At 40.9% G+C, this 14865-nt stretch overlaps 1 protein-coding gene across 3 annotated transcripts; it reads right to left on the bottom strand.

Moving 5' to 3' along the window:
- Positions 1-724: 724 nt before the first annotated feature.
- ankrd50l (ankyrin repeat domain 50-like) lies at positions 725-14623 on the bottom strand. 3 transcript variants are annotated; one of them, XM_058392094.1, is made up of 6 exons: positions 14104-14623; positions 12915-13148; positions 11952-12651; positions 5767-6014; positions 1450-5052; positions 725-1289 (listed from the first exon to the last, which is right to left on the bottom strand). In XM_058392094.1, the coding sequence occupies exons 3-5, from the start codon at positions 12386-12388 to the stop codon at positions 1451-1453; spliced, it is 4287 nt and encodes a 1428-aa protein (XP_058248077.1). In that variant the 5' UTR covers positions 12389-12651; positions 12915-13148; positions 14104-14623; the 3' UTR covers positions 725-1289; position 1450. The 3 variants fall into 3 exon arrangements, with proteins under 3 accessions (XP_058248077.1, XP_058248076.1, XP_058248078.1); XM_058392093.1 differs by lacking the exon at positions 14104-14623 and adding an exon at positions 13566-14039; XM_058392095.1 differs by lacking the exon at positions 14104-14623 and adding an exon at positions 13646-14039.
- Between the last annotated feature and the right edge of the window lie 242 nt (positions 14624-14865).

Here is a 14865-nt window from a genome sequence, read left to right as displayed (position 1 = left end):
AAAGTGATGGAATGTCACAAAAATTTAAATCCTTATAAACAATTATCAATTATTAGTATTAACAAGAATAGTGAAAGTTAGAATATTAATTAAGGAATCTATTTACACTGTGACATATATAATAAAAAGCATATTACATCTGTTACCATTTTAAATCTGTTCTTTTTCCTAGAACCTCTCTCTGACATCCAGAGAATTCTTTGTCTTTCCAATTGTAATATCAAATCCATCATTTCATTTAATCCATGTGACCTGCCTAAATATTGCAAAATTATTGTCTGAGCAGTCTGTTGAGTCCCTGTTTACACAAAAGAGAACAGTAATAAAAAAATGAAAAAGAAAAAAAAGAAAAAAAGCATGGTAAGAAGCTTGAGGAACAACCGTAAAATGATTACCAATGATGACCTAACATTTTTGGGAAGAAATGCAAAAATGTTTTAAAATGGTTATGCTATTTTTGTTGAAAAGCTGATGCATAATTTTTTTTTTTTTTTTTTGGAAAATGTCCTTTAGACTACTTTAAGCTGGGGTGCATTCCAGATAAATTAATGGTCTTCTCTGTCACTGTGCATATTATTTTAAAAAAAACAAGAATGTGTTAAAGGTGCTTTATTATACAGGGTGCCCCATAAGTCCAGCATCACAGGAGAAAATATAAAAACAGCAAAACATATGCTTTTATTTATAGAATTTTTTGTTAATACATTTGACTTCAATCTATGAGTTGAATTATTTGGATTTATTTGTCCTTGTTTGGATACTTCATGGTCTGTAAAAATAAACCATATGATGCTGGACCGATGGGACACCCTGTACTATGCAAATACTCTGAATATACAATTCTTGCTTTGCCTTGGGCCATTTTGAGAGCCACTATTTAACTCCCTGTTTTATGTGTGCAAATAAACAAATCTTTACTATATATCAGGCATGTCTTAGATTTCTTGGTGTACTTTGATCACATATGTAATAACATTTTTCTCTATGCAACCTTATTCATGTGTTGTGTTTCTTTGCAAGAATATTTCCTGTAATTGTGTGAGTGTTTGAGTGAGTGGGGAGCTAGCAGTTGTCCATTGTGACTAGCCATAAAAATATCCAGAAAGTACACAGCATAGGCCCTTTGAAGTCCATTACTTCCTCGCCTCTCCTTTGCTGCTCCTTTTAAGCAAGTCAAAGGATATTGTGTGCTTGGTATGCTGGCCTCATCTCATATATGGTTCTCCACTACACGCAGTAATTCTCTATAGCACCCTCTCCTCCTTGATCTCCTAATTATCATGGTTTGCCTACAACAGACAAAGATGTCATTAGCATTCCAGACATTCTCTCCTAGTAGAGTGTGGAGAGAAAAGTGTCTCTAACTTTTTACTTAGTAATTACTTTCAATCTGTTAATCTTTCACATTCAGTTTTTTATATACTCATAAAAACTGATGTATGCCCTTACCTTAGAGTGGTGTTTCCCGCTTGTAAAGTGCTGCGCTGGTTGGCCCCTCAAACTGCAATTTAATGGCCTGTTTGAGGTTAAGCTGAGGGTCTGTGCTTGTGATGTACACAGATTCCTCTAGTAAGGCACCATGTGGAGAGATAGCTGAGAGGTCAAAGGTTGGGGAAAATGTTTTTTTAAAGCCATCCCAGCTCTCTTTTTGTGCATGGGACTGAAGATGAAGCGGGGGATATCCCAAAGGTGGACTGTCTCTATTTATTGGCTGCCTAATGGCCCCCTCTTGGTTTGGTGTCAACCCTAGAGACATTATTACCGAGTTCCACTTACAACTTCCAAATTTCAGAGGACTGTTTTCTAGGTCATTCTCAATCATGTGAGGGGTATGGGGCTTCAAGCTGTATTCAGCAGTTTGTGAAGACCCAAGGCCTTTAAGGGGAACATGCGAGTCCTGCAGTCCAAGGACTGTGCATCGTGCATGGGTAGGGTTATCTTTGGAAACTGCTTTCTGCTTGTTCCTTGCAGTGCTTCTCTGTAGGCTAGAATGGTTTGAGTCATGTAGAGGTAAGGTGGATGGCCGGCTGCGGCAGCGGGGTAGTGAGTGCTGCTGAATCTGCTGTGTGAAGCTTATGGTGTCTGCAGGCACAGTCTGCACTGTGGCCAGAGAGTGGCATGTGGAGGAAGATGTCTGTGAACCAGGAACTGAATGAAATCTTTCAGCTGTAGAAGCAGGTGAGCAAGAGGCTGACAAAGAGTTTGATGAGGTGGAGGACGTAGCTGGGCCACCATTTCCAGAGCCCTCAACAGAGCAGATGGAAACCTGAGTTTTCAGTATGGAGGAATGAGAGAAGCCTGGAGTATCACAGAGTGAAGACAGATGTCCAAGGAATGGCTTTGCACCATAGCTCTCTAATAGGCGGACAATGCTGAAATGACCTCTCTTTCCTGCAACTTTTACTGGACTGCGGCCATAGTTATCCACAAGATCTGGTTTAGCACCATTTTCCAAAAGCATGGCCACAATTTCAGTGTGTCCCTCCTGAGCAGCGATACTGAGTGCTGTGGCCCCTTGTTTTTTGCAAGCTAGATTAACATTTATGCCCCTAGCTCTGAGGAGCAATCTACCAGCACCCATGTGTCCCCTCCATGCCACAGAGTGCAGTGGTGGTCGACCCTCTGAGTCCAGTGCATTAGGGTCTGCACCATGTCTGAGCAACAGCTCAATCCCATCTAGGTCACCTTGCCAAGCTGCTACATGTAGTGCTGTACGGCCCTCTGCATCTCTTGATTCTAGTGGAACACCCCCTTTCTCTATGAGTAAAGTGGCTATATCCAAACAGCCTTCCAGAATTAGCAAGTACAGAAGAGGTCTTCCTTCTGCATCTCGAACATCAGTGTCAGCTCCCCGTCTCAAGAGCAGTTCTACCACCTCCTCATGCCCTTGCAGGGCAGCTGCACTGAGAGCAGAGTGTCCGTTATACCCTCGATGATCAATAGGTGATTTGCGATCAAGCAGGAGTCTAACTGTACTGCAGTGACCTTCCTGTGCTGCTAGAATGAGTGGTGTCCGGCCCTCCACATCCAATTCACCAACTCTGGCCATACTACCTTGCTCTGTGAGTACAGTACAAATACTCTTGTGCCCCTCACAGGCAGCTGCATGCAGTGGCGTCCAACCCAAATCATCTTTGTGATTCTCATCCAGGCCCCGATCCAGCAGGGCTCGCACAACTTGTACACTGCCCTTAGCGGCAGCTAAGCAGAGTGCTGTGCGACCCTCCCCATCAATACCATCTACTGCTGCACCCCAAAATAGCATGCGGTTCACTGTGCCTGCATGGCCCATGGCTGCAGCTGCAAGGAGAGGTGTGACAGCAGAGGGGTAGGTTCCAGTACTCTCATCCACATCAGCTCCAGCCTCCAGAAGAAGCTCTACAACTTCCTCATGTCCCTCATAGGAAGCAAGGAGTAAAGGTGTCATTCCATCTTTATCCTTATGCTCTGGATCAGCACCCCTTTCCAGCAACAAACACACAACCTCTACATGTCCTCTCCCCCCTGCTGCTGACGGCACACACAGTGCAGCCACTGAGAGTGCAGTGCGTCCATCCCCGTCTGCCAGATCCACTTCTGCACCAGCATCCAGCAATATCTCTACTGCCTCCTTTTGACCCATGTAGGCAGCAGCGATGAGTGGAGTACGGCCTTCATTGTCCCTCTTATCAATTGTAGCACCATGGCCAAGGAGAGTCAGCAAAATCTCTTCATGACCCCCCCAAGCAGCAGCTCGTAAAGCTGTACGCCCATCAGGATCACAACCATCTACCTCTGCTCCTGCCTCTAGTAGCATCTTCACTGCTTCCTTATGACCACCCCATGAGGCTGATCTCAGAGCTGTCCATCCTTCACTGTCTGCATGCTCCAGCAATGTTCGAACAATGCCACGCTCTTGATCCTGAATCCAGTCAAGCATAACCTGAAGTACACCTACATGGCCCTGCCTGGCTGCAAGCGTTAGAGGTGTATGTCCCTGGTTGTCAGTTAGAGAAGGGTCTGCTCCATGACACAGTAGTAATGCAGTTATATCTGCAAGCCCATTGTATGCTGCAGTAGAGAGCAGTGTTCGTCCATCTGATGGATCTGTCCTGTTTACATTAACCCCACTATCCAGAAGAGCTCGCACTGAGTCCTCTCTTTGCAGTGCCCTTCTCACTATTGCTCTCCCTTTACCCACACAGTGTACACCCACACTAGGGCCATTGTCTGGGGAACAGGTAGGAGGGAAAACACCACTTTTCATCAGAAGCTGTAACACATCTTGTTGAACCAGCACAGGTGTTTGCATGGAAAAGAGATGTTGAGAGTAAGTAGCAGACGGGCCCCTCCCACAACTTCCAAGGGTGGGAACTCCAGTCCAAAGCATCCATAGAGCCAGCAGTGACGGCTCACCTGAATGTATTCCACTGTTGAGGAGGTGATGGCCCATTTGGCATACCTCTTCTGTGTTAAGGCTTTTAGATCTCAATGATAGGGACATGGCAAGTGAAAGATGACCATCTTTAGTACTGCACAGAAACTTTTGTGTACAGTATTTCACATCAGTTAACCATTCTGCAAAACTACCATGGAACAAGAGCTTAGTCCCATCTGGCCCATCTACTATCAGTGCTTTGAGAGCACGCATTTGTGACTGAAAGTCCTCATGTATCAGGCAAGCATCCCTTGTTCGTGCAGCACTGAAGAGTTCCTCAAGATTTAGGGGTCGTGGGGAGGCAAGAATAATGTTGAGCAAGGGCCTAACATGGACAAAGAGTCTACGGGGGAAAAGCCGCTGACAGAGCCATAGATAGAGACCATTTAGTGTGCCTGGTATGTCCCGGATTTCTCTGAGCCCTACTAAACCACTTGCTACACCATCCAGCACTCGCTCAAGAAAGAGAAAGCAGCCACCACTCTTGATATGGAGCAAATTAAGCATGTCAGCTGTCTCTGGTGTGAGCTGCCGCCGCAGGGTCCCCTCCTGATCTAGCCTCCGCAGAATATAATGCTGAACATCTTGTACAGCCAAAGGTTTCCGCAAGTCATCCAGACATAACTTTCGAAACCCTGCACAACAAAAATGACATAGATTTGATATGATGTACAAATTACAAATAGGAGATATAATGAATAAATAAATGACAAAATGGTGAAAGGCTATTTGTGACAGAGTTACTACGAGTGTAAAGTCCATGCTTAAGCACTAAAGAAATGTGAGTTTTAGTAAATGCATGGTTCAGGATGGACCAAGTGTGGAATATGCCAGTAAAAAAAAGAAAATGTATATAAAGACATGTACACCTGTACATGCGCTGGGAGAAGCAAAACAAAGTAGTGCAGTATTACTGAATTTGAAACTAATTGTTTTTTTAAATGTCTCAAAATAACTATTTTCCACTGAACAGCTTGGTCCACTGTGGTTTCTATATCAAGTTAAATTAAAAAACCCATAAAATATTACTGTTAATAAACAAATAAAATGATTTTGAAACTTTAAAGAGAATACAGTAATAAGGATCGAATGTTTATTTCGGACAAAGGTTCATTTTAAGTGGCAGCAAAAGTATCTCTAGAATGAAACTTTGTCAGAATGCCACTTGTCACTGGACTGGTTGATTGTGTTCGAACAATCGATGTTCTTATAGCTCCATCTACATATCCTTGACTCTATTGATATCTGGGCAAGGAGGGTTACCAAATTCAGTGCTGGTACTTAGTGACAGCCATGCTGTCTGATGTAAAAAAGCTAAGATACCACCAAGTGTGTACAGGTGTACATACCTGAGAACATCTTGCAAACAGCCTTATTCTGTCTGCGGGCAGAACAGACCAGGAGAATCCAGGGTGGCAAGTATTGGTGGTGTCTGTGGAGGAGCTCCGCTATTGTAGTACTCTGAGTACCCGTAGTCCCCGTTGTCAGACTTTCACTGACTCCAACAGTCCCACCACAGCCAGAATCCAGAGAATCTACCACTATGTAAACACTCTGAGATGGAGAGGGTAATGAGAGCAGGGTCTCCAAAACTGCCCTGATGGAAACAAGAGAAAGGGTGGGTTATCACAAAAATGTAGCATTTAAATATAAAATTTTACCAGCTTTACATTACATCTCACAAGCATATTTATTAGTCATTTTAATGAGTTACTTCCATAAATTTAGACACTGCCTACATTTACTGCATTTTTAATACTCTTAAGCTGAGCTACAAACCAATCCCTCATATCAGTCTTGATTTTTTTACTGCATCTTTTGTAATCTCACAGAACAAATTTGTATTTAATTAAGATGTGGGTGTTGTGAAAAAAAAATGGGAGAAGAGACAACAAAGAGTGAGAAGGAAGTGGGGGTCTAATGCTGCATTCTTTGCAAGTTGGAAATTAGAAATAAACTACCTGTAAGGAAAAGTGCATAATTTAACCAAAGTTAATAATTAACAAATCTAACTTCAACAAGAGACGATGATGTGGCAGGCAGGAACAGCTCTGTCATTAATGTTACACACTTAATCATAAATTCTATAAGAAACACTAGCTTCTCAAGCTCAGCCATTTTCACATTCTATACGTTATCTTTTCAATACAGAAACTCTGGAAGCTTTTGTAATCAGAATTATCAACTTCCCACATCTGATTTTGGAACAGAGAATAAGCAGGGGAGGAAATATAGCAGGGGAGGAAATGGAAGCATCAGGGGAAAACAGGGGAGGGGAGAAAAACAGAGACAGAGTGGGTAACGAGTACAGGAACAGGAACAAATATAAGCCACCATACAAGAATGAAAATCATGTCAGGGCAGGAAGAGAACCACCAGGAACTGAACTGGGAAAACAGCCTTCCTTTCACTTTAACACCATTTCTCAGGCCGCATCCGCCTCTTTCTTTCACACCCCCCACACTTGTCTCATCCTCCTCTTTTCTGGCCTGAGGTGTGGCTCATGTGGCATGGTGAGTCAGTGCTATGGAAGCTCAGAGATTTCCTGTGTCTTCATGCATGCTAGAGGATAAGATGTTGGCACAGAACCTGTGAGCATGCTGCTCTTAAAGTAGACAGCAGACATTTCGATGAACGTTCAGCATTCTCCTAAAAAACAGCCAAGTTTATCACACAACTAACTATCACATGCCTAAACTACTGAATTTCAATTTAAATATGTCAGTCTTTAACTTGAGTATTTCATGAGTTATTACAATTACTTGGCAAAATTAACAACTGTGCTTCTGAATCATAATAATTACCATTCATTGCAATCCTTGCAATCATGTGGGTTCACTCCTTCAATCCTTGCCATTTATCTCCACAAGCTGCTGGTAAGGAGTAAGCTAGACTAGGATGGGATTATCTCATAATAACAATTTATAGTGTACTGAATATACCCTAATATAGTTACTTGCAGATCTGACAGGATATTGGCGTTTTTGTTTGGTCCAAAATGATTTCATGTTTATATTATGGACAATAAATGATAAATGAAGTTATGCTTAAAAAAACAAACTCATACTTGGATTCAAACAGCTTGGCAAGTCCTTGTCAGTAGTGTGTGTCCTTTGATCATGAGGTTGACACATGGCTAAGAACAGTGAAACACGAGTGAATGACCATGTGAGCAGTGGTTCAGTAGGGGTTAAGAACTGGCTTAATCAGCCAATAGACAGAATAAAGGACAAACAGAACTGAACTAAAGCAGATGACAGTCAGAATAAAGGAGAAAACGCAACATTCGGTTGACAATTACAGATCTCAATAATCTGGCCTGTAGTTTGTCTCATTTATAGTCAACATGATCAAACTTCACACACACACCAATGTAACCTGGAAAACAGCATAGTAAGATTTCCCTACATATACTGATGTAATTAATATTTGAGGTTCTTGTTAATGTCACTGATTTTTTATAAATTTGTTCCAAAACATGTAAACACAAATATTAACAAACATCTGATTGTTAGGCCAGAATTAGCTAAATTAGTTAACAGACTATGAACCAATCATGATCGAACTGAGTAGCAAAGAAATGCTAAGCAAGTGAATGTTTTTAACGTTGCATAAAATCTAATTTAGCATTTTTACTCACCCAACACTTTATTAATAACACTACTAATGCTAAGTAGGGCAAAACAACCTCAATTCTTCATAGCATGGGTTCCACAAGTTCACAAACATCCGTTTGAGATTCTGCACTTTTCCTGCAGGTTCTTCAGATGCACTGTCATGCTGTGTATCTCTCCTTACTTAACTCATCATCATATTCATGAAACCAGTTTGAGATGACTTTTGCTTGGTGCATTATCATGATGGAAGTAGCCATTAGAACTTCAATAAGATAAATTGTGGCCACACCATTACACCACTTCCACCAGCCTGGACTGATGTTGACAGATTCAACAAATCAGGCTATGTTTTTCCATCCTTCAACTGTCCAGTTTTGGTGAGCCTGTGCCATCTGAAGCCTCAAGCTTTTTGTTATTAGTTGACAGAAGTGGAAGCTGATGTAGGCATCTGCTGTTGTAGTTCAACATACAGTATTAAGCATTCTGATATGGTTTATTGTTCACCACAGTTTTACAGAGTGGTTATCTGAGTTACTGTAGCCTTTCTGTCAGCTTGAACCAGTCTGGTCATTCTCTACTGACCTCTGTCTTCAACATGGTGCTTTCAACCACAAAACTGCCTCTCACTGGATGTTAAAACTCTAGAGACTGGTGTAAAATTCCCAGGACATCATAAGTTATAGAAATACTCAAACCTGTCTGTCATACCACATACCACAGTCAAAATCACTGAGATGACATTTTCCTACATTCTGATGGTTGACGTGCACATTTCTTGACGCTGCTGGCTCGTACCTGCATGATTTTATGCATTGCACTGCTTCCACATGATTAGATGATTAGATAATTGCATGAATGAGTAGCTGTACAGGTGTTCTCAATAAAGTGCTCAGTGAGTGTATATGGCCTAATGGCTTAAACTAATGTTTTGCCACAACAAAAGTCCAAATTGTCTAGGCTTCCAAAATAGAATTTATATTAATTATGTGATTATAAGAAATTTAGCAGCAAATTATAATGCAAGTAAAATAGCTTAATCCACATTTTGCAAAGATATTTTCGCATACCTAATGGAACCTAATATCATGTTAAACTTTATTTGCCTCTGTAGTCAACAGCAAGAAAGGTCTCCTTTGTAAGTCTGCTAAATGAATAAATGCAACTGTAAGCTGAGGCCCTGATAATAGGTGGAGGGCAATCCGTCCCCTAAACAAGCAAAATAGTTAGAACAGTCATAGGGCAGTATGTTTCCTTTCATTTATTACCAGCCACCTCCCAGGACAATGGTTAGTTTTGAAACATTATATTTTACATGTGCTCAACATGCCTTTGTTTTACTGGAGGGTTGCTAAAAAAACCACAGAAAGTTTGTCTGCAAGAAATTCATAATCTCCCTGGGCAAAATCTAACCACCAACCTTCCACAGTGATGGTATTATTGCCTTTGTGAAACTGCCTGCCACATCAGACCTTACCACATTTTGTAGTTTGCCTTGATTTTATACAATTACTTTAAATAGCCTACATCAAATATTATGCACTTTCATTTAAAGGTGAAGATGAGAGGACTGTGCTGGTGATCAGAGAACAGAATGACTAAGATTTTTGAACCTCATGTTTAACCTATCATGTCTTTGCCATTTGCAGGCAATCTTGATCCAAGACTGTAATGAAGGGTCTTCAGACTTTATTTGTGACATGAACCACTTTTAGCCACTCAACACTAAATGTAGGCAAACAGCATTCACTCTGTCTCCAAGAATTCAAAATTTACTACATTGTACATACATGGGAGGAAACTGTTTACTTTACATTAAAATATGATAAACATTTTAATGTGGCCCCATTATAATTCTTTAAGTCAAATTCATGATCATGGATTGAGTTTGGCCAATTGCCCTCAACGTTATTAATGACATGGGTGAGCTCACAAAATGTTACCCATCGCTATTAAGTCAGAAACAATAGTACTGCACTATATTTGACGTAATACAATGAAGCTTTCAATCGACCACTAATAATTTATTATTACCTACATTTTAAAGTCGTGTAAAGATTTACGTAATTTCTCTTGCTTACTTTGAAAATACTGATATATGGCTTAATCAAAAATTATTATTACTCAGTCACTGAAGCCTTTACTGTACATATATTTTTTTTAAATTTAACAAACCCAAAGCTTCTTGACTTGACCTTTGATTCACAATGTGTAAATATACCTTTTAAGAAGAAAAAAGTACAGAAACTGAGTGTATAGCTTGCTGAATATTGTCCAACAGTTGATTTGCAAAAAAAACCCCAAAAACTATGCTTAACACTGGCAATATGCAGTTTCCAGTGTCAGTAAGAGTAAGGTTATGAGTAAGTAAATTTGTTTAAATTAATGATGGCATTGAAATTATTAGTTCTTACATAAGAATATCTAATGTAAAAATATAATAAATGAATAATCTAAGGGTCTTCTGAGACTTAAGTAAGCTTCACACCTATCAGTTAGTTTCACATCATTTTTTCACATAGTTTCTAGAGTCACTTGGATCACTTTTTCTCTGGTAAGGAACACTCCAGGTTTTTCTGAACTCTGTGTTAACAATTTTAGTAGCTAGACCCCCCCAAGAAGCCCAGTTTACACACCTTTATACAGTCCTCCACTGTGCTCTTTCTCATTTATACAGACACATTCTCCTGTTTGTGTGGTACAAAAAAAGATCTCCATAGTTTGTAAAGTGTGAGGGGTGTGTAGAATGTGAGAACCTCAGCTCTGACATAAGCAAACAGGGTGATCTAATGGTAGCAACGTGCAAAAGCTCGCTAAATACCAAGTGAGAAACAGAGAGAAAGAATAGAAGAAAAGTGCCAGATGCATGGCGGTGGCGACCTCACCAACTAGACCCAACATGACACAGTAGGGACACATTTTTTTCAGTCTTATGTTTTCCCCCTAAAAGGGTCATAAAAAGCAACTGCCATTCATGCCTTCCAAAGCCTATTGTGACTGCTTTGAATAGACAGCATTATTACGTTAAGGGAATAAACAAATAAATATAAGTGCCAGAGAAACAGAACAATCACCCCTTTCCTGTCTTTGACATAAAGAATGCCATTCAAAGGGGTATCAAATAATGCCTTGGTGCCAGAGAAGAGACAAGGGAAAAGGGAGTACAAGCAGGATTAAGCCCAGATGCACTGACAAATTTCCACAGGACAGGGTGGTGCTTCATTACACTTCAGCAAAAAACAAAAACAGCTGTTAATATACATATAAGAATCAAGATTTAATTTCTTTGCGAAATTTGGAAATTAATGAAACATGTCGCTGAGATCCAGCAGGTTTGGTTTAATGTAACAAAGGTTTGATCAAATCACCAGTAAATCAAATATCTACTAAAACATATGCAAAAATACAAAGCCTTTATAATAGCAAATGCTAAAGTAGAGATCTGAAGTAGAGACTAAGATCTGTGTGTAGAAGTGGCAAGCTGTCTGGTTACAGTTAAGCAATATTAAGGAAGTCTTTAGAGTGTGATTTCATTGGCATGACTAACAGGCACTGAGTGTCAGATGGAGCTAGAGAAATGACAGGGCTTCTTATAAGTGAAAGCAACAAATATAAAAGAACACAGCAGACAGAAAATAGTAAACGATCTTTGAAAAGCAGACAACTTGGACAACATGAAAAGCAGTGTATAAAAGAGAGAAATCACATTTTCAAAGTAAAAAAATGTCAATATGAATACAAGTTGATGACTCCATGAAAGATTTGTGTGCTTACAGAATACAGAAACCTAACGAAGCTCATTTTGTCCTTTGACACAGGCTTCAAATGAGTAATGGATGATTTTGTGTATTTTTTCTATTTCTACGTCTACACCTGAAGTACTACGAAAGTGAGACACAACACAGATCTGAAGCACTCACCTTTTAAAGGTGTCATCTGGATCGCGTTGACAGTGAAGAGGATCTAGGCTGGTAGCAATAGCAGGATTGGCCAAAAGGTTGCCATAGTTTGGTGCCAATAGAGGGCTCTTACGCAGCTGCTCCACCAGGCCCAGTACAAACCTCCAAACTTCTATGCTGTCTGCATCTTCCCGTTGACAGTAGTGCCAAGCCAAGCACCGTGATGCCAGCCCGCTTGCTCTCCCTGATTCTGATTGGGGCCAGACCAGCTCTGTGCAGAAGGCCGTCTTACCTGTACCAGGTCCCCCCATCACTAGGACACCTGATGGGGGATGGGATGAGTCCTGCACACCTTTGACATGATTTCTTGCCTCCAGGTATCTCTTCACCTTCTCCAGGGCCCATTCCCGACAGTGGAATCGCCGGCCCTGCAGCAAGCTTTGCCTGCAGCCCCTCATCTGGCCCAGAAAAAAGGTGTCAGGCCTGTGGATAGACCTTTCCCCATACTACAACACAAGCTGCACAAAGGATAGTCCAGAAGTAAAAAAAAATCCTCAGTTCATAATTCTGTCATTTGTATCAATAATCACACAGTGCTGAATTATGCTGAAGTCATATAGTGAAATATCTTCCAGGAATTGAGATTTGAAAATCCTCAGATGGTGTCTGGCTGCAGGTGCATTTGAATTCTGCTTTAGTTAGAACTCAGCTGTCATGGACCCTGTTAAAAGGATAAAAATAGACTAATAAAAATACAAATTTTGATTTTCTTGTACAGAAGCCTGCTTCCTTCGAATTTCTCAGATGAATGAAAATACTTTCACTTTCTACAGGTGAGTCAAAGTAATGTCTCACTCCAAGCTGAAACCTTCACAAAATCAGCAAGAAAGGATTTTGTTATAGGCATCAATTAAGCTGGCTTGAACAGAAATGAACTGAGAGAATGAAAGAGAATAAAAAAATAAAGAAGGTACAAGCTCTTACTTGATCTCAGATGATCGCTACACATCCAAAATCCTTTCCTTATTTATATCCTATTAGTTTCTTCTATTTTTTTGTACTGGTTTCCACCAGGTCAGTAGGTCTCCTTCTTTCCTCCTAGCAGGTCTCTGGGGTTATGCTGACAGAATTGGACTCTTCTGTTTCTTTCACACACTCTCTGCCTCACAGCTGCTCACCGGTTTTTCTTGTTCTCCTTTATCTCCTCCCCTCCAGTTCCTGGCATGTCAGGGCATGAAGAAGCATAAGAGAGAGAGAGAGAGAGAGAGAGAGAGAGAGATATTTAAGACTTGTTTTGGGGTCAAAGTTTCTTCAGATAGGCATGCCAAAGCTTCCATCTTTCCCTTTTTCTCACGATTGCATCAGAAGAGGAAGCGAGGAAGGTCTGTAGATCTTTGCTCTAAATATATCTCACATGTTTACAATTCACCAGAGGCCATAAAACAGAAAGGTGTTTCACTGAACAGCTGAACAGCCAAGTATATTCCTTGTTCCACGACTGAAAGCCTGCTCTTACACTCAAGCACAGGCTACAATACACGAGTATGCATTTAAAATCAGGTTTTCTATATACTACAACAACAACAACAACAAAAAGAGTTACACTACTCAAGAACTGTAAGTAACGCAAATTACCAATTTGCTCCCAGGAAACAACAGCGGCACATATATGTACATACACACTTCCTGGATCCAGACACACCTATCCGCAATACCTGCACGTGCGAGGTAATCAGTCACGCCCATCAGTCACGTCATTTACCATCACCAATCCGAGACAATCTGCAAGTATATGTATTTACGTTTCATTTTCCCTCGTCTATAGCGTTACAACTACGAATTTAGCAGAGAGATGGCAGTGATAAACGATTAAACTGATATAAAATAAGCGACTAAATTGCGAAAATGAGCTTCGGGGCAGTAGGCGCGACATGAACAGTTCTCCACAAGTTTGAGACACGTGAAAGCGTTTGTCCTTTTATTTTCCTGCTTTTCACTACTGGCTGATCCATCTCGAGATAAACTGGACCCTGGCGGACTAGACGAGCTATTAACCACATAGAAAAGCACACAAGCACAAACTCGAGAACTCATCGACATGAATTGGCTGCTTAAAATCATTCATAAAAATTAAAACGCTCGATCGTGACGCTTTGTGAATGAAACATTGTACCGTCATCACAATGCGCCGCGATGAACCGCCGGCGGTCTCGCCCTGCTTCTCGGTCCATGTCTTGTTCCGCCGTTCCGCTTATTTACAGTCACCGTATTAGCTTATTACTGCATTTGAATACGCTTTTGCATTTTCAACTATCCCAGTTGTCGCTTTAACTCCACCGCCCGAATTCCAGTGCCGTTTATTTTCCGCAGCAGTCCAGCACTTTAAAGCGCATTGTTATATATCCATCCTCCAAAGTTTCCCACGCGCTCATGACACCACCGACACTGGTGCTTCCGCATGCAGTCATGGCATCCAGCGACAAATTAACTATGACTGTCTGAGATCAAATCCATCGTCAGTACTGCTGCATCGACCAAGTTGGATTCTTCAAATCATTTCTTCATTTATTTACTAAGCTGCATATACACCAGTATTCAGGCTGCAACTGAACGATAAATCCCCACGTATAAACAGATTTTGATTTCTACTAATAACCCAATAACCTAGATTTCCATTCAGCCCCTGTGATAATTTGTTGAAAGGATAATTATACAGCTACAGGACAGTATATCAACTCACTGGCCACTTTAATGGGAGCGCAGGTAACCATCCTCATTCGTGCAGTTCCAGCCAATCACGTGGCAGCATGGCAATGCATAAAATCATACAGAAATATTTAAAGATCACTTCATGTCCAGTTTTGGTGAGTCTGTGCCCTCTGTAGCATCAGATTCGTGTTCCTCGCTGACATGAATGGATCCATCTGTATCAAAG

This window comes from Hemibagrus wyckioides, linkage group LG06, assembly GCF_019097595.1.
Source record: "Hemibagrus wyckioides isolate EC202008001 linkage group LG06, SWU_Hwy_1.0, whole genome shotgun sequence".
Lineage (NCBI taxonomy): Eukaryota > Metazoa > Chordata > Actinopteri > Siluriformes > Bagridae > Hemibagrus > Hemibagrus wyckioides.
This window is presented reverse-complemented; position numbering and strand designations above follow the sequence as displayed.